Raw genomic sequence first — 27,311 nt, forward strand, 5'->3', positions numbered from 1 at the left:
TCCAGTCCTTCTTGGAATTTATTGCTGCAATCCTGTTTGCTGCTATCAGTTTCTAAAGTTACCTTAGCCAGATGGTTGAGAGACTGCATGTCCTTTGATCTGATGTTGACAGTTTTCATTTTATCATTGACAATTGGAGTTGGTTCCGATATTGGAACCGACTTGGCTGTTACTACGGCTCCCGCAGGCCAAAAACTCTTGAGATTTACTCTTACCCATAATCATCCTCTCCTGGTTACCTCATATTTCGTTTGCCACTCTTCCGGACAGACACGTTCACTTCACCTTTTGAGCAAAGTTCATTTTATTAATGTTTGTCTTTCGGCTTTTCCCGGTTAGGGGTCACCACAGCGGGACTCCGGTCCGCTAATGATTGGCAGTTGTTTTTTATAGTGTCGAGTTGCCAGCCTGACGCCCAACCTTCAATGAAGGCACGCCCATTCAACGTATGTCTTATTAATATTTTCTTGTTAAAATTTTTGATATAGTCTCTTTTTTTCCTAGAGTAGTATACTATTCATATCAATGTCTTCTTTCCTCGTTTTCTACCTTTCCGTACATAAGTGTACCTTTTACTGTCATTGTTGATAGTCCCTTCCCATACACTTGCGTGTATTGGCATTATCATTGTTGTTAGTTCCCCTTTCTCTTCTCCTTTCTGTAGTGTTCTGCTCTGTCCGTACGAACTATCATTGTTAGTAGTCCCCTTTTTCCTTTCTCTCTTACCAATCCCCCCCCCCCCCCAAAAAAAAATATTCTTATCTCTGTTTTATTGCTCCTGACTAGTTACATAGAAGTATGGTGTTTGTTCCTCTATTATCCTCCGGCATTATGGCTGACAAATCCAAAAGCCTCTCTGGCTTTAAAAAATGCCAGACGTGTGGCCATATAATTCCCTTTTCAGACTTGCATCTCTTGTTCATCTGTTCAGGTACCATACATCTTCAAGAGGACTGTAGCATTTGCCACAGCTTTAGCCACAGAGCTCTCGTCGAGAGAAAGAATAAATTAGTATTGAAAGGCTTAATTCCTTCAGCTTTTGGGGAAGCCATATCTGCTGAAAAAAAAATAAAACTGATATTTCTTCCTCTTCTTCATCATCATCTTTAGAAAAGACCAAAAAGCGAAGCTTGTTGATGCTGTCATCCCCCTTGGAACTGACTCACAAGAAGCATAAATCCTCTGCTCCACAAAGTATGTTGCATCCGATGGATTCTCCCTCAAAAAACTTTGGTGCCGGAAAGTCATCAGTACCGACAATCGCTTTGGCTCCTAAGACCTTGAAACCAATATCTTCAGTACAACAGGAAATTCAAATACCGGCTCAGGAAAAATGCCTCACCACTTCTTCAACACCAGCTACCTCTGCACAGACTACTCAACAGCTTGATTCGCCAAGAGTGGTTTATTTGCCATCTGTTAACCCATTTGCTGGCGAATTGCCCAAGGTCTTTTTTTTTTTTTACAAAGACCTGATTCACCTTCTTAGGCCTCTATCTGTTCATCAGAAATCTCACAGAAGTTGATGTGGAGAGACTAGTGAAAAAATTCTCTGGGCTAGAGGATTTACTGGACTTCCCTCAGCTCCGACCCCTTTGGGGCTCAGAACTAATTCAGCCTTTGCCCCCTTAACTACTACTCCTCTGAAGTTTGAGATGTCAGCTCCAAGTTGTCCCACTCTCACTATATCAGTTCCGGAGATCTCTCTCCCTTTGGAGCCAGTTATTACCCTGAGTTCTTTGGCTCTAATGGATCCAGAGACCTTCTGGAGCCGTATCTTATCCTGTTGACTCTGAGGATCCAGGATAGACTCCAAATTTTTCAGAGCCATCCCTGCACTTTGGAGCTTCAGCATGGTTCAATTCATCCCTGGCTTCTGTCAAAGGGGTTGTCTCATCAGAGTCTGGAGTGACCACAGTTCTAAGGCGGTCCATCTCTGTTCTGGGCTGACTTCCCTTTAGGGCGGACCAACCTTTGAGGTAATGGAAAGGGCTTTGTCCACAGTGGTCACTCAGTTGTTCCCTTCCTTCTCTGAGCATATACCATCCTCACGCTCCCTTATTGACCTCTCTCCCTACTGGGGCAATGAGCACCAAATCTGCAGGTCCCACAAATTCAGATTCTGTCCTCTTCTCATACCTCCCAAGACTGTCCCCCTGAAGAGGTTCCTCAGAAGAAAAAGTGCAAGAGGAACCACTTAGATTTCCCACAGGAATCGGTCACAGAAGACACCGATTTGGATGGGGGGGTCCCCAAGGTCACCCCCTAATGATGTCTCCTTTGGATACATCTTAGTAATTTTGAAACAGAGTGGTGACTAAGTCCCAAAATACTTCCTCTGAGGAGTCAGTGTACCTGCAGGCTTTTAGTACCTGCCCGTGTAGCTCTTTGGTGACTGCACCCCCTGACGAGCTCATTCAGTTGATCTTGCAGGGGACATGGAAAGTGCCAGATACCATTGAACCTATCCCTAAGAGACCAGACAAAATTTTATCTTCCCCCGAGCACAAGCAATTCTAGGCCAAATGGTTACTGATAGATGCCATGGTTGTAGCAACCGCCACAAAAAAGGAATTCACTGAGGAAAGTTCCTCCATCCACCCAATAAGGAGTCTCAGATGATTGATAGAGTTGGGAAGCCGGCTTGTGCTTCATCGACCTTCACTTTAAGGTCTTTGAACTTCCTGACACATTTTACCAGACTTCAAAGGGATCTGATCAAGGAGCTATCAGATACCCTAGCAGGATCCGTATCTGAGGGAGTCCAAGAGAAAGTGGCTTCCCAGTTAGCTACCCTGGAGTCTGTGTCAAACTCATCCATGTGGCTCATTGCACATGCAGCCGAAGGGACCACCAGAGTGGTGGGTTCAGGCGTAACCATAAGAAAACATGCCTGGATGCATCTATGTGATTTTGCGGAGCCATTGAGAATATCATTTGTCAGTGCTCCTTTTGACAGATCATCTCTGTTTGGCTTCAGGATAAGAGAAACATTATCCAGGTGTGAGAAGGATGGTAGGACCCTTTCTGCCACAGGAGTACGTTTTTCCACTCCCCAAAGATCCTTTTGCAGGAATGATAGGAGTGGTGGAAAAATGTGGTTCAGAAAGTGTCAAGGGCCTTTCCAGGACACACATGGAGCCAGTTCCCACAGAGGCAGATGGGGGAGCTATAATGGACGACATCACTCATGAGGCAGAAGCAGTCCACAGAACCAGGGTTACAGGGATTCCTTCCTAGGGAAATCCTATCAGTGCTCCGTAACAGAGGCCCGATTGTCTTTCTCTGGAGGCAGTCAGTGGGCCCTTAACCCCGCACCAAGACGCTTGGCTACAAGTAACTTCTGATTCCTGGGTGCGGATAATCATTTCCAGAGGTTATTCATATGTTCCTTTTTGTCTCCTTCCCCCTGTATGTAAAAACATCCCCAATGTTCCAACCAGTCAGAGGGAACAAGTAGCAATAGAAATTCAAGAGCTGCTAGAAAAAAAGTCATTAAAGAAGTCCCACCAGACCAAATAGAATCTGGAACTTACTCAAGATTCTTTTTAGTGCCAAAAAAGACATGGGACTGGAGACTAGTTTTGGATCTAAACGCACTGAACAATTCAGTTTGTCAAACCAAGTTCCAGATGGTCACAGTACAATCCATACTTCCTTTCTTGGAGAAAGACGACTGGATGTGCTCAGTAGATCTTCAGGATGTGTATTACCATAGAAAAATGTTCAAACGATCCAGAAGATTTATTTGCTTCCGGCTGGGAGCCATTTATTACCAATTCAGGGTGCTGCCCTTTGGACTCGCCACAGCCCCCAGGGTGTTCACCAAATGCATGTCAGCAGTAGCAGTTCTCTTGAGACTGCAAGGATTCCGGGTGTTTCCGTACTTGGATGACTGGCTCAGGATTGCTCTGAGGCATCTTCTGATAGAAACAAGGGACTTTGTTCTCCAGACCTGTGCTTATTTGGGAAAAAAACTACAAAAAATCCCAGTTGACTCCAACTCAAACTTTACAGTTTATAGGGCTATACTAAATACGACAACAACCGTAGCTTCTCTTTCTCCTGAAAGGCTTCAGAAAATCAGAACACAGGTTCAAATGATACACAGCAAGAAAGTATCTGCTCATCTAATCCTACAGGCTCTGGGCTCCATGGCAGGGACTGTAACTCTAGTACCCCTAGTGAAGTATCACATGAGAGTTCTACAGTGGCGTCTGACTTCTCAATGGTCCTTTTTACACCGTTCCATGTTGGACCAGATTTTGATCACCAACTGCTTCAGAAAAGATGTAGCTTGGTGGAAATTTTCCAGAGAGATTCTTCTAGGCCGCCCATTCACCCCTTCAGAGCCCAAGACCATAGTGACCACTGACTCCTCCCAGATAGGGTGGGGGGGGCATTTTCTGGGCAAGACTGACCAAGGCCCTTGGTCCTCCTTAAAGGCCAACTTGCACATCAGTGTTTTGGAGCTAAGAGTGGTGCTTTTTGCATTGCAAGCCTTTCAAACTGCTCTTCTCTGGGAGCAATTGCAATTCAACAGACAATACGTCAGTAGTTTGATACATCAACAAACAAGGAGGAAAGAGATCATACCTCCTTTGTCGAGAAGCACTCAGAGTCTGGCAGTGTGCGTTCTCTTCCATCCACTTTCTGATAACAATTCACATTCTGGGGAAATCCTGTGCAATAGTGGACAAACTGAGCAGACTTATTCTCATGCCTCACTAGTGGTCTCTCAATCCAGAAGTAGCAGAAAAGATTTTCCTTCAGTGGGACCAGCCTTGCTGTGACCTGTTTGCTTTTCCACTAAACAAGTGCAGCAACTACTTTGCCCTAATCCCCCCTCTGGGGGTGTCACCAAGAGAAGCTCTTACCCACATTTGACCCCTTGGACCACTATACGCCTTTCCTCTAATCCTGAAATCCCTACAGAAAGCACTCAAGCTGAAGAGAAAAGTAATCCTCATTGGACCCTTTTGGCCTAGATAAAGTTCCCCTTTCTTTGGCCTCATCTAATTCAACAACCTTTGATTCTGGACCCAGCTCCAGATCTTCTCTCCCATCCAGGACGACTAGTTCATCCAGACATTTTGAACCTCAAGTTGACAGCATGGTTCCTCCAGTTCCATTAATTGCCAGGCAAATTAATCCCTCCTCCTGTGCACCACATTCTTATAGGTTCACACAAGCCATCCACCCATAAACTTATACGCAAGTAAATGGAAGAGATTTACCATATGGGCTTGTGAAAGGGATATTGACCCCCATTTCTGCATCTATTGATAATATATTAGACTTCCTAGCTTCTCTCTCCTGTGCAGGGGCTTCACATTCTACCATTAAAATTCAACTAGTGGCAATTTTGAATTTCCGTAATGGTTTCAGAGAAAGTTCCTTAGCTTCCCACAAACTTTGTAAATGCTTAAAAGTGACACTTTTGTTGAAGGCCTCCCTTTAAGGTCCCAACTCCACCTTGGGATTTAAATCTAGGGTTATCGACCATTGTTCATTCCCCTTTCGAACCATCGGCAGACTGTGATCTAAAATATTTGTCACGGAAAACTATTTTTAGTAGCTATAACCTCCACTAGGAGAATTTCAGAAATTCAAGCTTTATCTTGTAGGCCACCTTATCTGATCTTTCACAAAGACAGTCTCTCCTTCTGAACAAATCCCTCCTTTCTAACTAAAGTAGTCTCTGAATCCACTATCAGACTATTGAGTTACCAGTCTTCTTCCCCAACGTTACAAACAAAGGTGAATACTGCCTACACTTGCTAGATGTTCATAGACAGCTACATTTTTATCTTAACAGAATGAAAGATGTAAGAAAATCTGACCAGCTATTTGTTTCCTTTTCTAATGCAAGGTTTGGCAAACCAGTCAGCAAGGTGACCTTAGCCAGATGTCTCAAGGATTATATTTCGTTTATCTACAGTAAAAGCAAAATTGATTTACCTAGGGCAATTAAGGCACAACACTACAAGATCTGTAGCCACTTCAGCAGTTTTCAATCAAGGGCTTCAATGGATATTTGTGCAGCAGCAACTTGGGCTTTTCCACATACTTTTATTACTCATTACAAATGGGATTTGGTCTCAAAGGGTTGGGCATGCTTTGGTTCAGTGGTGCTCAGGAATATCCTTCCATGAGTCGTGCCAAGGTCTGAGGTAGCTGGGGACTCTGCCCCAGTCGTCAAGGATAAAATGAAAATTGGCAATATTAGATAAAGAAATTATGTACTTAACATAACGTTCCATCTGTGGTGTTCATTTTCATTTGTCCTTGACTTCCCTGCTTACATCCCCTGGCCTTTGAAGACTTTTTGGTCAAATTGATACTTTCGTATTGCTTAATATACTTATTAAGGAATAGCAGATATGGTTTCCACTAAGGTGTCTGTATCTATACTTTATTTCTAATCTGCAAACTTGCTCTGAGGTAACTGGGAGAGGGGGGATTATGAGCAAGGGTGACATTCAAGAGTTTTTGGCCTATGCAAGCTGTAGTAATGGCTGAGTGGGTTTCGATATGGGAACTGAACCCATTCACCAAGGATAAAAGAAAATGGACAACACAGATAGAACATTATGGCAATATGGCAAGTACATAACATCCTTTTGTTTTTTTTTTTTTTGTTTTTTTTGTCGAGTTTTGTCCTCACCCAGACCTCATATAGCACACTCAACTAGGTCCATGGCAACTTCGTCTGCTTTCCAATCTAGGACTTCAGTTGATGACATTTGTGCCGCAGCTACTTGGTCCAGTGCTCATACATTTATTGCTCATTACAAATTGGATGGAGTTCCAGAAGCAAGGCTGCCTTTGGTTCTGCAGTACTCCAGAACATTCTTCTGTGAGGGCCACCCGAGGTTCACATAGCTGGGATCTCTATCCCATCAGTTGAAGAACAAATGAAAATAACAATATTAGATATAGTTATGTACTCACCATAACTATGCATCTTCGTTATCCATTTTCATTCTTCCTCAAATTCCTTCCCCCTTCCTTTACTTTCTGGTGTGACCTTATGTTTGTGGTGGAACCTCTGTTTTATGTTTGAGCCCTATTCCTTTCTACCAGCCTGCCTTCAATATTAGCTTGAGATTAGTTCTTTATATTGGCTTTGAGGCAGCAACCTCAGTCTGAGGTATTGCAGAGTAACTGGCGCCTTATGGGTAAAGGGAGGAATTTGAAAGTTGGATCCAAGAGTTTAGTAAATGCAGAAATGGACAAAATAGATGCATAGTTATGGTGAGTACATAACTTTAATTTGTGCTCAATGATTACTTGCTTTGTAGTCTTTCTACGTTTATGCCTTTGGTCCAAAATGTGGCTGAAAAAGGGGTCTTGCTCCAGCCCACCTACCTAGTTAACAAATTGAAATAAATAAGTAAATCCTCCACAGGTGTCCTTCAGCCAGAGAGTGGGGGTAGCTGAAGGTCAGATATTTAGAGAGCGAGAGTTAATTTCTCTTCTGTGAAGGAACTCTTACTGTTTCAAATCTAGACCTTTTTCAGCCATGTCCATGCATTCCTACCAGTTCCTCCACAATGCCACATTTCATGTCTGTTGCAACATTTGCATTGAAGGAAACAGTCAAAATATTTCCCGTGGGCCACTGATAAAGACCTTGCCATTTTTCACCCCCAGTTCCTGAGATCTTACAGTTTTTAGAAGACTGGTTCTAGCTATTTCTTTGTATCAAGATGCATCTAGCAGCTACAGTGGATATAAAAAGTTTACACACCCCTGCTAAAATGCCAGGTTTTTGTAATATTAAAAATGAGACCACAATAAATCATTTCAAAACTTTTCCCACCTTTAATGTGACCTTATAAATCTGTACAATTCAATTGAAAAATAAATCTTTTAGGGAAAAAAATAATATAAAAAAATAAAAAATGTACAATATGCTGGTTGGGTAAGTTTTATTTATTTTACATTTCTTGACCATGATAGTCCGACTGGATATATGTCCATTTTCAGTGGAGGCCTGGGGAGAAAAGCTCCAGATAAGGCAGACAGACAACATAACGGATATGAGTCAAACGTATTTACAAAGCCCTCAGTAGGTACTCACAAATCTACACAGTGTGTAATAGTGTACAAAAACAACAGGTTGCAGCAAGCTGTTATGAGCAAGAGATGCGTACAATGTTGTTGTTGTCTTTCGGCTTTTCCCGGTTAGGGGTCGCCACCGTGGAACTCCAGTCCGCTAATGATTGGCAGTAGATTTTGACGAACGCCGAGGTGGCAGCTCGATGTTCAACCTTCAACGAAGGCACGCCCATTTATGTAGTTTTTCAAATGCCCACCCAAAAGCGGGGAGGACATGCAGACTCCACACAGAAGGCACTCCCCGCACTCCAGCCAAGAGTCAAATGGGAGAACCTCTTGCTATGAGGCAACAATGCTACCGCTGCACCACCGCGGATCAGATTAAGAGATGTGTACAATATTAATTTAAACAAGGCATTGAATAAGTAGTGATTAATCAGGGTTAATACAGGGACAAAGCCAGTGCTTTTTTAAAATACAGTTTGCGGCCTTTTTTGAAGAGACTTGAGGTTCGAGGATAAGGTTAGATGGAAGTAAATTCCAAGTTTTACCAATGATGTTGGCAAACAGGGAGTCAACGACTGAGTTAATGGCTTTGTGGGTTTGGGCCAACATTTTATTGATAGTAGTTGCCTTCAATTACTGTATGGCTTTATGATATTTTTGAGTGCCGGAGTATTTTCAGGTTGGTAAAGAATTTTGTGTGCTACTATAGGCTGATTGAACAGAAGTAGGCTAGGCAGTTCTAGCCACCCAAGAAGACTGAGGTTTAGACAGTGATGTCCTATATGTTGAGCCTATGGCAAATCTGGCATTATGGTTGTAACAGTGAGAGAGTTTGCCAAGTTCAGTTTTGCTCAAATTGGAGAGATAGGGGAGGCATATAGAAGGGCAGAGAGTAGGTGTGACCGGGCGATTGCAGTCCTAGCTAATGGAGTTAGAAAAGGTTTGCTTCTATATAATGAGCCAAGCTTCTTATTAATGTTTTTTATAGTTTTATTGATATGCAGATCAAATTTGAGATTATACTATTACTCCTAAAAGCTTAGTATGGTCATCTGGAGAGATAGAGGTATCGTTGTTGGATGTTATGTAGGAGAATGGGGTAGATCTACTGGCGGGGGTAAAGAGCAATTTAGTTTTGCTGGGATGTAACAACAAACGGTGATTAGAGAGTCAGTTTTCAACTGTGTTAAATGTGTTTTGTATTAAGGTTTGCAGGTCTAAAGGGGAGGAGGCAGTACAGATCAGGGTAGAATTGTCTGCATATTGAATGCAGGATGCATCAGGGATGGCAGTATGAAGATTGTTGTTGAAGATAGAAAAGAGTAGAGGACCTAGAATAGAGCCCTGGGGGACACCAAGGGTGAGAAGTTAGCAGGGTAGACAGTTTTGTCCTGCCATAATATACAGCCTGTTGTCTGCCATTCAGATAGGATAGGAACCACTGAATAGCACGCTTATCTAGGGAGATGGATTTTAGGGAATGGATGAGTAATTTGTCGTTGACCATATCAAAGGCCTTCAGCCTAGAAATAGGGCTGAAGATAGCCTGCTGTTCCTATTTTGGAATATGATATTTGTAAAAGAAAGGAGGGTGCTGAGGTAGTGCTGTGATGTGGCCTAAAGCTATGCTGAGAGTTGGCAAGCAGACCGTTCTGAATGACACAGTCCATAAGCTGCTTATGAACGCACTTCTCCATTAATTTGGCTAGTGGTGAGAAGAATGGCAGTGGGTCTGTAGTTGGGCAGTTTTGTTTAACTTCCTTCTTTGCGGAGTGGGATAACATGGGATATTTTCCAGACTGAGGGGATAATTCCATTAGTTAGTGCTCAGTTAATACCTGCCCAAAAGGATTGTTTTGGTGTTTAAATTGGAGATTCTGGTAGTAGTTTTTTTTGTCTAACAAAATGAGTTTTTTTTTAGATCATTTCTAAGTTGACGATATTTCACTTGGTCGAGGGGGGCTTTAGTTGTTCGCCATTTGACTATATTTCCAAGTTTGATTTTTATCTTGGTTTCCTCTGTGAGCCATGGATCAGTATTAGATTTAGTCTCTATTGTATGTGCAGGAGCATGGGAGTCAAGGATGCTCAGGAATTTATTGTTAAAGTTGCGGCTTCATCTAGTGGTAGATTTTTTAGGATTAACCAGTTGACCAATTTAAATTCATTTAGGAAGTTCGTAGGATTGAAGTTTTTATTCTTTCTGATTGTTTTGTACATAGTCTTGTGGTGGGTTTCTGCCATATATTTAACAGTATAAGTTAGTGAATGATCACTTAGGTCATCAGATGACCTGTATACAAGCTTGGGTGGCTATTCATAAGTACGTAGTCTAAGATACTTTCCCTGTTGTGGGTTTACTAATCCTAGTGGGAGAGGTTATTTGTGTGAGCCCAAACAGATTTATACGGGTGACAGGGGATTCAGCTGAGCAGGTTCACCAGTCGGTGTTAGTCACCAAGAACAATGGTTTCTTGGGGGTAGGTAGTGGTTAACCATTGGAGGATATCTTCCAGAGTGCTTATTTTATTGCCTGGGGAAATGTAGACACAGACAATATTTATACTCTTATTATTGTTAATTTGCATTTTGGTAATGAGGATTTTTGAATTATTAAATGGGGGTGGTTGAACTGGATCTCTATTAACACTTAATGTATTTTTGTAAAGAACTGCTATCTCACCTTCCTTCTTAGCTGTTCGGTATAATCTGTGTATGTTGTAGCCTGGGGGTAATACCTCATTATTGGCAGTAGAAGGTTTAAGCCAGGTTTCTGTAAGACTCATTATGTCAGGGGAAGGAACTGCTAAGAGGGCATGCAGGTTGGGGATTTTATTATTTATACTTTGAATGTTCAAGTGAAATGTCAGGAGAGCATTTGCAGGATTGTTAAGGAGTAGTTTATTGATGGGGTTGGTGGTGTAGGCACTATTGTCACCAGGTGGAGACGGGCCAGGGTTGGGATGGATGTTCCCATCTGTAATGAGGTTATATTGAAATCTGATTATGAGCTTCAGAAACTTATGAATAAGTCTTAGATAATGCTTGTCCCTTGGATTAGATTTTAAGGCTTTAATTGGGTCATGAGGTAAAGGGGATGAGGGTTTGGACGTGTGGGTGATAGTTAGATGAACTAACTTGTAAGAGAAGTCCAGGATGGTAGTTTGACATTTTGGGCAATAGAATCCGTGGTGGTACTGGTTTTCATAGGTGGTGAGGAGATGAAGGATAAGCATCAGGGAGAGAAGAGGAGAAAATACTAGTGTTTTTGTTGATGCTAGCGTAGCAAGGGGCCTGGCCATTATAGGGCACAGTTTTCAACCAGGATTTGGCAGGAAAGGAAGGAGAAAAGTTGGGTTGTAGAGAGGGAGGGCCACTTGTTGATGTGTGAGATGCTGGTAGGGAGGAAGAAGCAGGGGGAGTGACAAGGACAGTATAAATTTAATAGTACTGGGGGCGGGTGGGAATAGGGGGCAGGGCTCAACCAGACCACAAGATTTATACAATTAAGTAAAAATTAAGTGTGCACACCCTTAAACTAATACTTTGTTGAAGCACCTTTTGATTTAATTACAACATTCAGTCTTCTTGGATACACACCTTCCATCAATTAGAGACTCTTATTAACCCAAAATAAAGTTGAGCTGTCCTAGTAGGATTTAGGTTTAGGTTCATAGGTAGGTAGTAGGCTATCTGCCCAAAAGCATTTATAAGCCTAGCCGGAAAGTGTTGGCTTTCACCACCCCCTTAGATTAGTTCCCTGTGCCTCTGTCCAGCAGAGCCACTGAAGTGATCCCCGGGGTAAACTTCATTTCCCATCCACTCATCAAGGTTTCTCTTGAAGAGTGTTAGTGAGGAGCTCTGCCTAATGTAGATTGGAATCTTGTTCCAGAGCATGGAAAGTCTCTGGGACAGGAATCTATCCCTCCAGCACTTCCTATTTTGTCGTTGTGGTAGGTTTAGTTCCCTAGAGCGTGTGGTTTGAGGGGTTATGTTTTTTTTTTTTTTTTTTTTTTTTTTTTTAGGTGGAGCATGTCCATCAGTTCTGGGTTGGACATGGCCTTTGTATGTCAGGCAGAGATCACGTCTGAGTAGGCGGTATGCAACCGAGTACAGCTGGAGTTTCTTCAGTCGAGTTGCATAGGGCATCTGTTTGAGGCCAGTGATCCTCTTGGTGAGGTACTTCTGTGGTCTTTCCAGCTGTTGCAGGTGTCTTGTAAGGTACATCCCAAATGGGGCGTTGTACTCTATGATGGGTCTGATGAGTGATGCGTAAAGGGGCACAGTCCTCTTTTTAATCTGGATGCAAACCCTATTGTGATTAGGTGGGCCACATAGAAGAATTTTCTAACCACTTTGGCAACGTGATTATCAAAGGAGAGATTGCTATCTACTTGGGTCCCCAAATCTGTTATTACAGCTTCCATATTTAGGGGGCTGCCACCTATGTGGTAGTTTGTGGGTACTTTGTTTTTTCCAAAGGGGATAACTATGCACTTTTTGGCATGTAGCTTGAGGCCATGGTTTTGACACCAGGCATCTGTCTCAGTGAGACCCTTTTGGAGGATGTCTGTATCAGCCGGAGAGTCAGTTATAGCCCCTAGTTTGCAGTCGTCTGCGAACTTGGTCAGCCATAGTCCTCCTGTGCTTGCCTGTACCTCTGAGAAGTATATGCCGAACAAGAGGGGTCCTAGGACTGAGCCCTGGGGAACGCCACTTGTAACCAGTTTAGACTCAGACCTAACTCCTGCAACTCTTACCATGTGGGTTCTGTCCGTGAGCCAGTTGGCAGCCCAACTCATGATGTAGGGGTTTATGTTCAGGCTGGTGAGCTTGTCTATAATACCAGAATGGGGAATGGAGTTGAAGGCCTTTGCGAGGTCTAGGTAGGCTGTGTGGACCACCTTTCCCTCATCTATAGCCTTGGTAACTGTCTCAATGAAGTCTACCAGATTTAGGAGGCATGATCTGCCCTTAAAGCCGAACTGGGTAGGGTCCAGTGTTTGAAGGTCCCCAGTGTCTCTGTTAATGAGATCCATGATGATGCGCTCCATAGCCTTGCAGACCAAGCCAGTCAGGCTTATAGGACGATAGGTCCCGGGGTCTGTTGTGGCTCCACCTTTGTGGAGTGGAATAACCGTTGCTGTGTGCCACTCTATGGGCATGTTGCCTGTGGAGAGGCTGAGTTTGAATAGTGTGTTTAGGTGAGGGGTTAGTTCATCTTTGAGCTCGTGTAGGACGCAGCCTGGGGCACTGTCCGGTCCCATTGATGCTGTGTTTTTGGCTTTGGAGAGGGCCGTTTTCACCTGAATGTCTGTGATTTCAGGGGCACTACATTCTTCTGGTATGGTTTTGGGCCCTTTTGGGGGTGGGAAGGGGGGTGAAGTTTGCACTGAACCTGTCTGCCAGGATGTTGGCGATAGCGGTCGGTTCAGTGTACTTTGTGCCATTCTGCACCAACACCGAGCAGATCTAAGAATTGCCACTTAAGATTCTTGACATAGCTAAAGAATGCCTTGTGGTTATCTTTGGAGTCCTTGGCAATTTTTTTTTTTAAGCTAGCCTTGGATGATTTTATGAGGGATCGTAGTTTCGTGCTGATACTGTTCAGGGATATCTTCCCTTCTTGGGATTTTACTCTCTTCTGTACTAATTTCCTCCTCCTGTTGTATAGCTTGTTTATGGCAGGGGTCCACCAGACTGGTTTCCTTTTCTTGGAGGAGTGAGTCTTGGTTTTGCTTGGGATAGCACTATCCATGCATTTTTGTAGGTGCCCGTAGAGTGCATTAGTAAAGGATTTTGCAGCTTGGGCAACGTTATCCTTTAGCATGGGGGATTTCAAACTTTCCACTTCGGTCTTAAGTAATGTGAAGTTTGCTTTTGAAAAGTTTTTCATGGTGGTTTCTTTGACCGGGTGTGGGGACGGAATGTGGGCATCCAGAGTGATTAGTTTATGGTCAGATCTAACCAGCGAGGGGTTGAGCTCTGGTGTGGAACACCCGGTCGCCCATGTTGGTGATGACCAGGTCCAGTATGTTGTCACCTCTGGTGGGGGTGTTGACCAGTTGATCCAGGGCATTTGAGTTTATAAATTCTAGGAAATGTTGGGCAAGGGAGTTAGTGCTTGAGTAGTTCTCCCAGTTAATGTTTGGGTAATTGAAATCACCCAATATCAGGGTGTTTGGTAGGACCTTTATGTTTCCAGAAATGCAGAATGGGGGTCCTGGGACATGGTGGGTGATCTGTAGCAAGCTAGAATTTGAACTGCAGTTCTGCCCATTGTTAGTTGCACATGGATGATCCCTGAAGCATCGTGCTGTGCCACTAACCTGGAGGTGAGGGTATCCTTGATGAATATGGATACACCCCTGCCTTTTGTATTTTGATCCGGGTTTTGTGGCCGACATGTATGGTATGAGTTGTAGCCTGTTAGTGCTGGGGTGCTCTCTGGAGCCTTAAACCAGGTTTCTGTTGCTGCACATATATTGATTTTCTCCATACTGAGGATTGCCTCGAGTGCGTGCATTTTGAGGTTGACTTCTGGCACTGAGTAGCATTACCCTCAGTTTTTTGTTGTGCTATTTACGGCAGTGGGTTTGTCTTTTGAGCCTTGCCTAAAAAAGGGGGGTGGCAAGAGCCTTAGCCAGTATTCGAAAGCCTAAGGGTGACAGGTGTAAGCTGTCTCTAGCAAAGCAGCGTGGCTTGTCGAGCACGTCATACCAGGCTGACAGACACTGGATCCCCTTTGAATGACACCTGAAGCTTAGCCAATTGTTGAAATTGATAATTTTTTCTTTATGCCGTGGTATCATTCTTGGTGAGGGCAGGATGCTAGTCAGGGTCATACCAGCCTGAGATACATGATTAGAGAGCTCTTCCATGACTTTTTTCATGTAGTCCAGGGAGGTACGGCTCAGGTCATTCACACCAACATGAACAATGACAGAGTCATATTTGTACTTGTTCTGGAGTGACCTGAGTGCTTGTGTTACATGGCAGATCCTGGCACCTGACAGGCAGCTAACAGTAACCTTCTCCTTGTTCAGCCTAGTGAGTGGGACGTCAGTGTGCCTGACTATAGAGTCACCTATTACTAGTGTGTTGGATATGTTATTTTGCCTTAAGGACTGTGAATGCGTGACACACTGTTTTTGTGAAGTATGTGTTTCATGGTTTGTGTTGAGGGGTGGAGGTTGCTTAGATGTCTGCTTTGGAGGTCTCTGTTGCTTTTGCAGATTTTTATTTAGAGCTTCTGTGTATGTTTTTGTGTATTTGTGTGCTTTTTGCCAGTGCTGGTTTCATAGGTCTATGTGAGACTGGTGGTGTGATGCAAGTAATTCCCTTCCTCTTGTCTGTCTGGTCCCGTCTTGGGTTGAGAGAGCTTAGCCTCCATTTTGACTGTATAATTGCATCTCTCACATGTATTAATGTTTGGTGGTAGGAGGAGAGGGTTGTCTGTGTACATGAGGAAGTTGTAACATTGCCTCAAAATGCCCAGATTCACCAGTTGGACCGGAGAGTACACCTGAAACTGCCCTTTGGACATGCCTGGATAGGTACAGTGAGCTGTTTTACTGATTGGCTGGTAAGGTCGAATAGAGAGCCTTGTCCTTCTCTACAGTGTAGAGGGGTCTAGTGCTAAGGTTTATTAGTGCTTGCTATGAGTTTTGAGCAAGTGCCGGGCTTAGAAGTGAATGGTTTGAGTGCTTAAGTTGAAAGTTTGTCTAGTTCCAAGGGAAAAATTGAAGAGTACACTTTGTGGAGCCGAGAGTAGTTATACCTTAACTGCCCGGCATGCAAAAACGCACTAATGTGGGGAAATGAAAGAGAGAGAAATTAGCCCAAAATGGCCAAAAAACTACTATTTTCTGGGCTGAAACCACTCCTCCAGGGACAGATAGGCTGCTCAAAGCTCCCCTCTCTCACAGGTGAACAGAGAAACTTCCTTCATTCCAAGTAAGGTATGGGCAAAGACAGAAACTTGTAACACAGCCCTGAATTCAGCACTAACCTGAAAACTGGACTATACTAGCTTAGAAAAGCGGGAAAACAAGTATAAGTTTTTTGTTTTTTTCAGAAAATAAAGCAGATACAATCAAAAAACACTTTAAATGCACACAAATGGCTATCACACTTGAGTGTGTAGCCTACAGCAGTTTTCCTGACATTCTCAGTTGCCTGCTACAGCAAAAGCCGTGGTTCACAGAGAGCTTACAAAGCATCAAAGGGATCTCATTGTTGAAAGGTATCAGTCAGGAGAATGGTGCAAAAACATTTCCATAGCATTGGATATATCATGGGACACCATGAAGACAGTCATCAAAAAGTGGAGAAAATATGGGACAGCAGTGACGTTGCAAAGAACTGGGCGTCCCTCCAAAATGTATGAAAAGACAAGATGAAAACTGGTCAGGGAGGCTGCCAAGAGACCTACAGCAGATCAGGGAGGCTGCCAAGAGACCTACAGCAACACGGAAGGAGCTGCAGGAATTTCTGGCAAGTACTGGTTGTGTGCTACATGTGACAACGATCTCCTGTATTCTCCATATGTCTGGACTATGGTGCTAGGGTTGCAAGACGGAAGCCTTTTCTTACACTGAAAAACATCCAGGCCTGGCTAAAATTTGCAAAACAATACATAGTCTCCAAAAAGCATGTGGGAAAATGTGTTATGGTCTGTTGAGACCAAAATTGAATGTTTTGGCCACAACTCCAAAAGGTACGTTTGGCACAAAAACAACACTTTGCATCACCATAAGAACACCATCTCCATGGTGGTGGCAGTATCATTCTTTGGGGTTGCTTTTCTTCAGCTGGAACTGGGACTTTAGTCAAGGTGGAAGGAATTATGAGCAGTTCCAAATACCAGTCACTTTTGGCCTAAAACCTTCAGGCGTCTACTAGAAATCTACTAGAAATCTGAAGATGAAGAGGAATTTCATCTTTCAACACGACAATGACCCCAAGCATACATCCAGATGAACAAAAGAATGGCTTCACCAGAAGAAAATGAAAGCTTTGGAATGGCCCAGCCAGAGCTCAGACCTAAATCCAAAAGAAAATCTGTGGGGTGACCTGAAGAGGACTTGTGCACAAGAGATGCCTTCGCAATCTGACAGATTTGGAACACTTTTGCAAGGAAGAGTGGGCAAATATTACCAAGTCAAGATGTGCTATGCTGATAGACTCCTACCCAAGAAGACTGAATGCTGTAATTAAATCAAAAGGTGCTTCAACAAAGTATTTAGTTTAAGGGTGTGCACACTTATGCAACCAGCATATTTTACGTTTATTTTGTATATTTTTTCCCCTAACAGATGTTTGTTTTTCATTTGAATTGCACAGGTTATGGGTCAAGTTAAAGGTGGGTAAAGTTTTGAAATGATTTATTGTGGTCTCATTTTTTATATCACAAAAACTTGGCATTTTAGCAGGGGTGTGTAAACTTTTTATATCCACTGTATTTCTAACTTTCGCCGTCACAGTTTTATAGGTTCATAGGTTGGTACTGAGCTATCTGCTCGAAGGCATATATTAGCCCAGCCACATTGTGCGGTATTCACCGCCCCTTTAGTAGTTCCCTAGACCCTTGTACTAGCAGCTAGTACCCTTGGCCCCTATCTAGTAGTGCTGTTGGTGTGATCCCCGGTGTGAACTTTCCCGGTGGGAAATATTTACTGCATTGTCTTTGTGTTCACTGACAGCTAAGCTGTGTTACCTCAGCAGAACTAAAGGTATAAAAAAATCTTGTAGGTAGGTAGAGCTGGACAGAAAGTATCCAAGGTTATATTACCTGGGTGGTTTTCCGAGTGTATTACCTGTTACAACAAATGTGCCAAAAGTTTGTTCTGCTAGGGCTGCCACTACATCATTTTCAGCAGTACTTCACTTATTTTTGTTTATGACATGGGCTTCTATGCATAACTTTGTAAGATACTGTAAGTAGGTTGTGTCAAAATCAACCTCCGAGTCTTCCATTCTTCATGCTGTTCTCTAATAGTGCTACTGTAGAGGAGAAGCTTGGGAGTCTATCCTGCTGTTGAAGGAAATGGAGTGGATCATATAAGATGCACATTTTTTTGTTCTTCAAAATGTTAGATCTCCAAAAATTGGAATTGGTGGCAGAACCATTTGTTTTTGGTGTTTCATATCTTGATGTGCTCTGCCTTTGATGATGCTACTTACTTCTTTTTTTGAATGTTAGATCTCCATGATCCTTGTCTGTCTACTTCAAGGTACATGCCCACCATCCCGCTACTTAGAGAAAGTTCTCATGCTGGTGAATTGGTAGAGGGGCACTGGTTGCATATAGGTATTTTAGCTAGTCTTTAAAGATAAAGGGCCAGACATGATCTGGAGAGAAAATGTGGTGTGGTGCATTATTGAGCCTGGGAGAGACTTAAAGGTGTTGAGTGACTGCTACATTTGGCATCCCAAGCTGCTGTTGAGGTGAATGGAAATTGCAGACCTAATATCACAGTAAGTACATAACCTGTTTGTGTTATCACTCACACAGAAGTTTTCGTGCAGTCTCTCCCTCTAATTTAGCAACAGCACAATACTGTATAACTGTGACCGCATGATCACCAGAGTCTTTTGAAATACTGTATACTGTATTGTGCTTAGTCACTGGGCTTTTGTTTTTAATAGATTTCCTCTTTCTTTCCTTACTGCAGAAAAGGAAAATGGAAGAAGGTGAAGTTTCTGTTGGAAACAAAATTCTTTATCCTCTCAAGAGTGGGGGAGATGCTTCACATCTGTCTCGGTCTCCATCATCAAAATTAAAAATTATCCACTTGATGCACAGGCCACGTACAATCATGTCACGGTACACTACACGAGCTGGGACTAGCCATGATCTGTCAGGTACCCGGGCTGGCAGAGATGAGAGGTTCAAGCGGAGACAACTTCTTCGGCTACAAGCTGCAGAGCGCTGTAAGCAGCTGGTGCGAGAGAAAGAGAATAACCCTAGTGGTAAAATGGAATTGTCTGAGGTTGAGAGGGCTAAGATTCGTGGTTCCTACCTCACTGTAACATTGCAGAGACCTCCAAAAACCATGAATGGTGCTTCCATTGTCCCAAAGCTGCAGGCAATCACACCAACTACCAATCTGAGGCAGGCGCCCCGGGTGGTTTCACGCTTGTCTACTGATGAGGGCTGTACTGCTACAGACTATTCATGCAAAGACTCTGATCAGGAGGACAGAGAAGAGGAGGAGGAATGTGAGGAGGACTGTGTAATGCAGAAGGATGTGTGGATGTCCGTATTCCACTACCTCAGTCGGAAGGAGCTATGTGAATGTATGAGAGTCTGCAAAACTTGGTATAAATGGTAAGCTATGAAATACTTTGGTAAAACATGCTCGCACATTAGCACTACACCTAGAAAACATGCACTGGAATTGTCCTTATTGATGTAGTACTCTGATATTTGTTGAGTCAACATATATACTGGTATTTGCTGCAGTCTGCAAAAGAAAATGCTGATGCATTCAGCTGAGTTTACTTAAAACAGTAATCTTGATGTATGGAATTTAAGTGTCTGTAAAACTGGATGGAAATAATAAGCTGTGAATTATTAATACTAGTTTTATGTATACTGTGTGCATTTATTTGTCTGTTTACCAGTAAAGTCTGCCGGAGAAAGGCCCCTTTTGAGAGATGGCCCAGGGAGAAAGGCTTCAGTGAGTTACACCATCAGTTACATTGCATATAATATGAAAAAGCACATAAACAGTAATAAACTTATAAAATACAAAAAAATATATTTACAGTAATAGTCGTTTTCAGTAACAGTTGTCTTTAGCAGCCATTTAGCAGAAATCTAGGTCATCGGCTGCAGTGTTGAATGAGTTTTGCATCAGAAACAGTAATACATATGGTAAGCAAACAGATGGACTGTCAAGCATGATAGGACACAAAGTATCTTATCTGAAATGCATGCAAGATGCACAAAAATATGGATACGGATGTAAGAAAAAAGGGGTTAGCTGGGAGAGAACATATGATTCTGTATAGGACTTAGAAGTAAATAGAAGATGACTGGCTAGCGAAAGGTGAAGTTCAAAGAAGGAATACGAGAGAGATTGTATAGGTTATGGGTAGGTCTGAAAGACAGTATGAATAAGTGAATGGATTAGATGGCAGAGATGGTGAGGAAACAGTAAAGAAGTACTGCTGTAGGCTCTGTAAGCAACTGTACAAGAATATTTGCAGATTTGTCTCTACCAAGGTGTCTTTAAATATAAGCAATTTTCCCCTGAAAAAAAATGATTTTGGCACATTTGCTTTTGAATGCACAGTGACACAAGGCTAACAATGCATTCAGTCCTAGAAGCTAGAATATGCCAGCACTGTTTTGAGTCTAAATGCTTAAGACGAAAATAATACTTGCACAGTACTACATTACTTTGGTACTTTTGCTGATTCTATGCTCATTTTCTTCTGTAGTTAGGAAAACAAATCAACAGTTGCATTGCTGAGAGTTTCAGCAGATCTGTGATTGAAAATAAGCTGATAATGTACTGATGAGAGTTCAGGATATCTGTGGTTTAATTTTGTATCTGCACCTGCCGTTCTTGCGGGGGTCTCTGTCTTTCTATTAGTTTTGTATCACCAAATATCACACTTGGAATCTTCAAAACTGTTCAAGTTGACTTCGCACATTATTGAATTTAACATCACATCCTGCATCTCTAATGTCACACAACCCACTAGGTAAGGAGAAATGTCTTTACCCCTACATTTCATCAGTGTTGCTGCTTCCTGTGGCTGTAATTGACTAAACATGCGAGTCAGTTTAATGAAATCAGCTATCAGCTATTCCCATTTTGAATATATCTGATGCAGTCATATCTAGGTCACCAGAGTTTCATTTTAAGACAGCAGAAGCAGGGTATTCTGAAAGAGTGTATCAGCCGTTGACTCTGTAGGAATGCCCAGGCAACAAATGAGATTTTTTAGCCTTTTGGCACTTTTGAATTATACAATAGAGCACAGGTATCTTCCAAGGTACAAAAAGTTGCATGTTGCCATTGACATGTCTGAAGGACTTTGACAAAGTTAACACTTTGTATCTAAACTCTCCTTTGCTCAAGGTATTCTGCAAATACTGGATTTTAGAATATCCAGAAGATTTGCAGTTTATGCCATATCAGTCCAAGTTTTCCTGAGTCCAGATTCTTCTGGCTTTCCTTGAATTAATTTCCCCTGTTTCACTATAGTAGTAAGTTGCGTTGGATGTGCAGGCATTCATAGACATTCGTACTTGTCCAAACCCCACACCTTTGCACTTGAGTTCCCATTAATTGATTCCATTTCTTTTATATCTGTGGTTGTGCTGCTTTCAAGGCTGTATGTCACATTAGTTTAAGATTTTGCGAAGCTGCACTGATCTGATAGGAGTTTATTTTTAGTCTTTGTTATCTTTTGCTGCTGTTACATGTTAGCTATCAACCTGTTGTCCAAACTTCACCAAAGCTGCAATCTGAAGTTGTTAATCTTCTTCCTATTCATCACTGATGGGTTCAGTTTCAAGCCCTCGGAACCGAGTCAGCCTTATACCAAGCTTGCATGCACCAAAAGCTCTTAAGCTAAGCTGTTACCCACAATGCCCTTTACTTAGTTATCTCAGATCTCGTTTGCCGCACAGCCATATAGCAGTGTTTCACCGAGCTCTCCAGCCAAGTGATTTATCTTATACATTTACAAGTTTTTGTAAAAGGTTTTCACATTTGTTGCTTGTTCTTTGATATCTTTTTATTCTCAGCTCTACCCACAGGTATCCCATTCGTACCATTGTTGGTATTTTGAACTTTCTACCCTTGTGGTATCTTCTTACCATTGTTGGTATTTTCTCTCTCTCTACTTTCTTTATTTTCTCCACTTTCCTCACTCTTTTCCTTTTGTGTGAGAGTGTGTGCTGTTATGCCTGAGAAGAAGGGAACCTTGGAGGTTTAAGCACTGCTCTTCTTGCAGTGGTAAACTTCCGAATAACGACCTTCATGAAGAGTGTGTGTACTGTTTGGGGGATTCCACATTTGTCGGCGAAACCCCCATATGATATTTGTGCTAGCATCAGTCAGTGGACACTGAATGAACATCAGAATAAATTGATTTTGAAAGGCCTGCTTGCGTCATCCTTTTCTGAGGCTATTTCTGTGATGGAAGTCTCATCCCCTCCTTCTGTGGGCAAGAAACGTCCTCGCTCAAACCCCTCTTTACCGGCTGGTGACAGAGGTAAAAGCCATAAGCACAAGGCCCGAAAGTCTTCCTCCAAGTGCCGTACTGCCTCCTCTGTTCCGACTTCGGCTCCAGCGAAGCTTGCCGAAGTCGCCTCGTCTGCACCTACCCCAGCACTGACAATTAACGGCACCATCTACTATTTCTGTTGTGATCAGTTTGTCAGTTTCTTTCTCGGGACCGATGTCACCCACCTCCGCTCCGATGTCTGTTCTGACAACAACTTCGGAACCGTTTTTGACATCCACCCCTGTTGTGACTTTGACTCAGAGCCCATTCTCGTCTTCAACCATACCGTTGTTGCTGGTTTCTAAGTTGTAATCGTGGGTGCCGATGTTCATCGTGTTACCCTGCTTGCAGTCATCACACTTGGGTTATCCTGCCGTCAGGCGGTCCCGCAGTCGGCTCGAATTCCAAAGTCTTGGTCTGGCGTCGGTTGCTGTCGCTTCTTCCCTGACGTCAGTGTGCCAGGGGTATACAAGAGGCATCCGACGCCATTTTTTTTCAGTCTTCCTTGCCGTACGGTGCCCGAAGCAGAAGCAGTTCGCAAGTGCCGGTCGGCCGACACCTGAGATTTTCGAATAGAGTTTGTCCGAAGTGTTCAAAGCTAAGTACCCCGTTGGGGAACCTTTTCTTGCCTCAGTCCGATGTCAGAAAAAGTTAACAATTGCATTTCTTGTGGGAATCAAATACCTCATAAGGACTTTCATTCATATTGTATTCCTTGCCTAGGCCCAGACCACGACATCACTGGTTGTCAGTTTTGTGCTAGGTTCAATAAGAGAACTGTAAAGCGACGCTTTGATTTCGCACGACACTACTTCGGTAGGAAATTTTATTACACTATGCCGTCGGAGCAACAGACTACCATCGTGCATAAAAAAACGCAAAGATAGACAGGCAGCCTAGATCTAAGCCAGACTCCGAGGCCTCGGCTGGGCCGGTCGCCGGTCCTCCGGTTTTCAGTGAGGCGCCTACGCAGCCCCTGGCTACCGCAGAATCGGAACCCCAGACCGCTTCGGATTCTCTAGCAGAGAGGTCTAGGCCGACGCAGCCTTTTTCTTTAGGCCCTACCGACAACATTGCAGAAGGAGAAGCCAGTGCTGTAGAAACACCTTCGGTTTCAGAAGGTGTCCACACCGACTACTCTCACCATAAAATCTTATGCTAAGCTTAAGACTCCTCTTAAACCAAAACGGACTGCACTTTAGTCTCCAGTTCAAGGCCCCATGCCTAAGAAATAGATGCTTAAAATGGCTGAAGATTTGATTTCTTTAATCAGGGATTCCCAACCCCCCCCCCCGACAAAAGGCTTAGACAAGAGGAGGATTATGCCTCCTCTAATCAAGTGTCTATTTCCTCAGGCTCCTCTGAGGAACAGGAATACTCCTTTCCCCCTTATGAAGATTCTGATGCTGAAGATTCCATTCCCTCAGCTTCTCCCCCTGAAGACTATTCCTTTGGGGAAACCTTACATACCATGAGGGAACATTTCCACTGGGAAAGTCAGGACTACTCAGACTCAAAGAAAAGGCTCCGAGAGTTTCTTTTACTCCTCCAGCACAGACAACTTGCTGTCCCCCCAGTTTTAGACATTGTGGATGATAGTTTATTTAGAATCTAGTCTAAATCCAGATTCTCTGCCTCCTGCTCCAGCCAAACCAGATAGATACTATAGAGTGCCTGACTCGCACAAATTCCTTTACAAAAGCCCTGTTGTTGATCCAGAGACAATCTCCCAGGGTCCTGAAGGGGCTAAGGCTTCTGTGACCAAAAATCCTGTACCCTCTGAAAGGGACTCCAGAGCACCAGATAGGTGGGGGAAGAAGGTTTACACCTCAGCTACTCTGGCTATGAGAGCACTAAATTGTCAATTTCACATGCTTAAATTCCAGCAATTCATAATGTCTCAAATAAAACAAAAGATGAGCACACACCCTCAACAGTCTGAATTCAAGGAAATGCAGGATCTGTTGCATGCAGCTGAACAGGTGGGAAAATATACTTTACAATGTGGGTTTGATTCCTTGTCAGCTTCCTGTAGAGCCGCTGTTACTGGGTCTGTTATACGTAGACATGCTTGGTTAAAGGAACAAACTCTGCCTGATCATGTTAAAGCAAAGTTACTAGATGCACCCTTACAGCAGGATGTCTTATTTGGGGTTAAAGCAGAAGAGGTTTTAAAGAAAATGGAGGATGAGGCAAAATCTATACAGACGTTCAAAGATTTCTTACAGATGCAGCCCCCACACTTCAGCAGAAATTGGCCAACAAAAAAATTGGTCCTTTCCAGCTTCTGACAGACCACAGAGGGGTAAATACAGGCATCCAAGGGGCAGAGGACAAGCACAAATCCCTTACAAACACCGCCAATGGGGCACTGCAACACAAAAGGGAGGAGAAGACAGGTCCCAAACTACTAGAAGGCAAACACAATCACTTAAACCTCAAACTGCCAAGCAAAACTCTCTTGGCAGCTCCCTTGGGAGGAAAATTAGCACTTTTTGCAGACAACTGGCGCATCGTCACAAAGGACAAATGGGTCCTAGACATTATTTCACAAGGATACAGATTCCATTTCCACACCTTGCCAAGGATGAAAGGCATGCCAAACCTGCTACAAAATCAATGGGCAGAGGCACAAAAGCAAATTACAGCTCTCATGGGCATGAGAGCCATTCAGCTGGTACCTACACAGGAGCAAGGCCAAGGATTTTACTCAAGGCTCTTTCTAGTCCCCAGAAAGGACAATGCTTGGAGACCCATTCTGGACCTTTCAATTCTAAACACCTTCTTGCAAGTACCCAAATTCAAGAAGCTAACACTACAGCAGCTTCTTCCCATGTTGGGCAAGAAAGCTTGGCTAGTAATGTCGGACCTCAAGGAGGCATACCTGCATGTCCCTATCAGACAAAATTGCAGAAGATACCTCCGCTTCATTGCAGGTTCAACCCATTACCAATTCTCTGCACTGCCCTTTGGCTTATCTACTGTGCCCAGGGTCTTCACAAAATGCCTGGTACCAGTAATTGCGTACTGCAGACAAAGAGGAATTCAAATATACCCATACCTGGACGACTGCCTCATCCAAGCAGAAAGCAAGGACACACTCTTACATCATCTGGCTTTTGTAAAACACCTTCTAAGTTGCCTAGGGTACACAGTAAACGAAAAGAAATCAAAACTAGTGCCCTCAAAAAATATGACATTCCTGGGTGCCAGCTTGAATACAACGGCCCAGATGGCTTACCTGATGCCAGACAAACAACTACAACTAACTCAATACTTCAAAACAATGGCAACAAAGACCCAACTCCCTGCAAGAAAAATTCTGCAGGCCTTGGGCTTCATGGCATCTTGCATACTACTAATACCATTTGCAAAACTGCATATGAGGAAATTACAATGGTACCTAAAAAGTGTATGGACTCAACACAGCCACAGCTTGGAAACAATGATACCTCTCATTCCCTGCCTACAACAGGAGTTTCTATGGTGGTCACAGGCATGTCACCTCAACAAGGGTCAGCCTTTCACCTTACCCCCAGCCAGGCAAACTATGACAACAGATGCATCGGACTATGCCTGGGGAGCACATATGGCAGGACGGTGTGTTCAAGGCATATGGACTGCAGATCAAAGAAATCTGCACATCAATCAAAAATAAATGGTAGCTGTACAGAATGCCCTGACAGCCTTCAAGGACCTCTTACATCCAGGACAGCTTCTAATAATGACAGACAACACCACAGTAATGTGGTACATAAACAATCAAGGGCGTACACACTCCTACCCTCTATGCAGGCAAGCAATGACCTTGTGGAACACAGCACTTACCAAGTTCAATTACAAGCTCAATTCCTGCCAGGAAAAAAGAACACATTAGCAGACAACATAAGCAGAAACATCATGGATCCCCATGAGTGGAAACTGGATCCACAAGTATTTGCAATGATAACTCAAAAATGGGGACACCCAGACATAGACCTGTTTGCCAGCCCCCAAAACTATCAGCTAACAAATTTTTGCACAAGGACATTTCACCGCCAAGCTTGGAAAGTGGATGCACTCATTCAGTTGGAATATGCTGTCAGTATATGCCTTCCCTCCATTGCCCCTTCTCATAAAGATGCTGCTGAAAGTCAGGATGGAGAGACCCTGAATGATACTCATTGCCCCAGATTGGCCATGCCAGCACTGGTACCCACTATTAAGGAGTATGGCCCAGGGCCCACCATGGATTTTACCACAAATTTCTCATCTGCTCACACAGCAAGACAGTCAGATACTACACAGCCAGCTCAACACCTTAAATTTGGCTGCATGGCAAATCTCCTAAGCAACCAGCCAGCTCGCTCCTGTTTCACAAGCTGTTATGGATGTTATTCTGGAGGCCAGGAGGCCCAGCACCAGGAAAGCCTACTCAGACAAATGGAAAATGTTTTGTGCCTGGAACCAAGCTAAAGGCCAAAATACCCTTCTGCCGGACATACCTCAGATTCTACAATATTTAACTGAGATGTTACACAAAGGACTTTCTTTTTCATCTATTAAAATCCACACTCAGTTACTTCAGCTCACTACAACACGGATTCTCCCTTATTTTCTCATCAACTTCTAAGGCAGTTTCTCAAAGGGGCCAAAAACATTAAGCCTCCCAGGAGAGCATCAACACCAACTTGGGACCTCAATTTTGTTCTAGAAAAACTTACGCTACCTCCTTTTGAGTCAGCTTTCTCAGCCGACTTAGTTTGTATCATGGAAGACTGCCCTGCTGCTAGCAATTACTTCAGCCAGAAGAGTGTCAGAGCTTCAGGCTCTAATGGCGGTAGAGCCTTTCCTAATTTTTCATCAAGACAGAGTTTCTCTACGGACTAACCCCTTCTTTATGCCTAAAGTGTTTTCCAGTGTGGCCCTAAATCAAACCATCCATTTACCCACCTTCTTTCCAAATCCGCATAACAAAGTAGAAAGACTTCTGCATTCCTTGGACATTCACA

At 43.3% G+C, this 27,311-nt stretch overlaps 1 protein-coding gene across 1 annotated transcript in view; it reads left to right on the forward strand.

Moving 5' to 3' along the window:
- Positions 1 to 27,311, forward strand: part of LOC122810646 (lysine-specific demethylase 2A-like) — a 1,654,939-nt gene that overhangs the window by 1,342,895 nt on the left and 284,733 nt on the right. The window contains exon 20 of the mRNA XM_044082219.1: positions 18,747 to 19,402. Coding sequence (XP_043938154.1) covers positions 18,747 to 19,402 — 656 coding nt within the window. The remainder of the gene's footprint in view (positions 1 to 18,746; positions 19,403 to 27,311) is intronic.

This window comes from Protopterus annectens, chromosome 9.part0 (genome assembly GCF_019279795.1).
Source record: "Protopterus annectens isolate FY-2018-M chromosome 9.part0, PAN1.0, whole genome shotgun sequence".
Taxonomy (NCBI): domain Eukaryota; kingdom Metazoa; phylum Chordata; order Ceratodontiformes; family Protopteridae; genus Protopterus; species Protopterus annectens.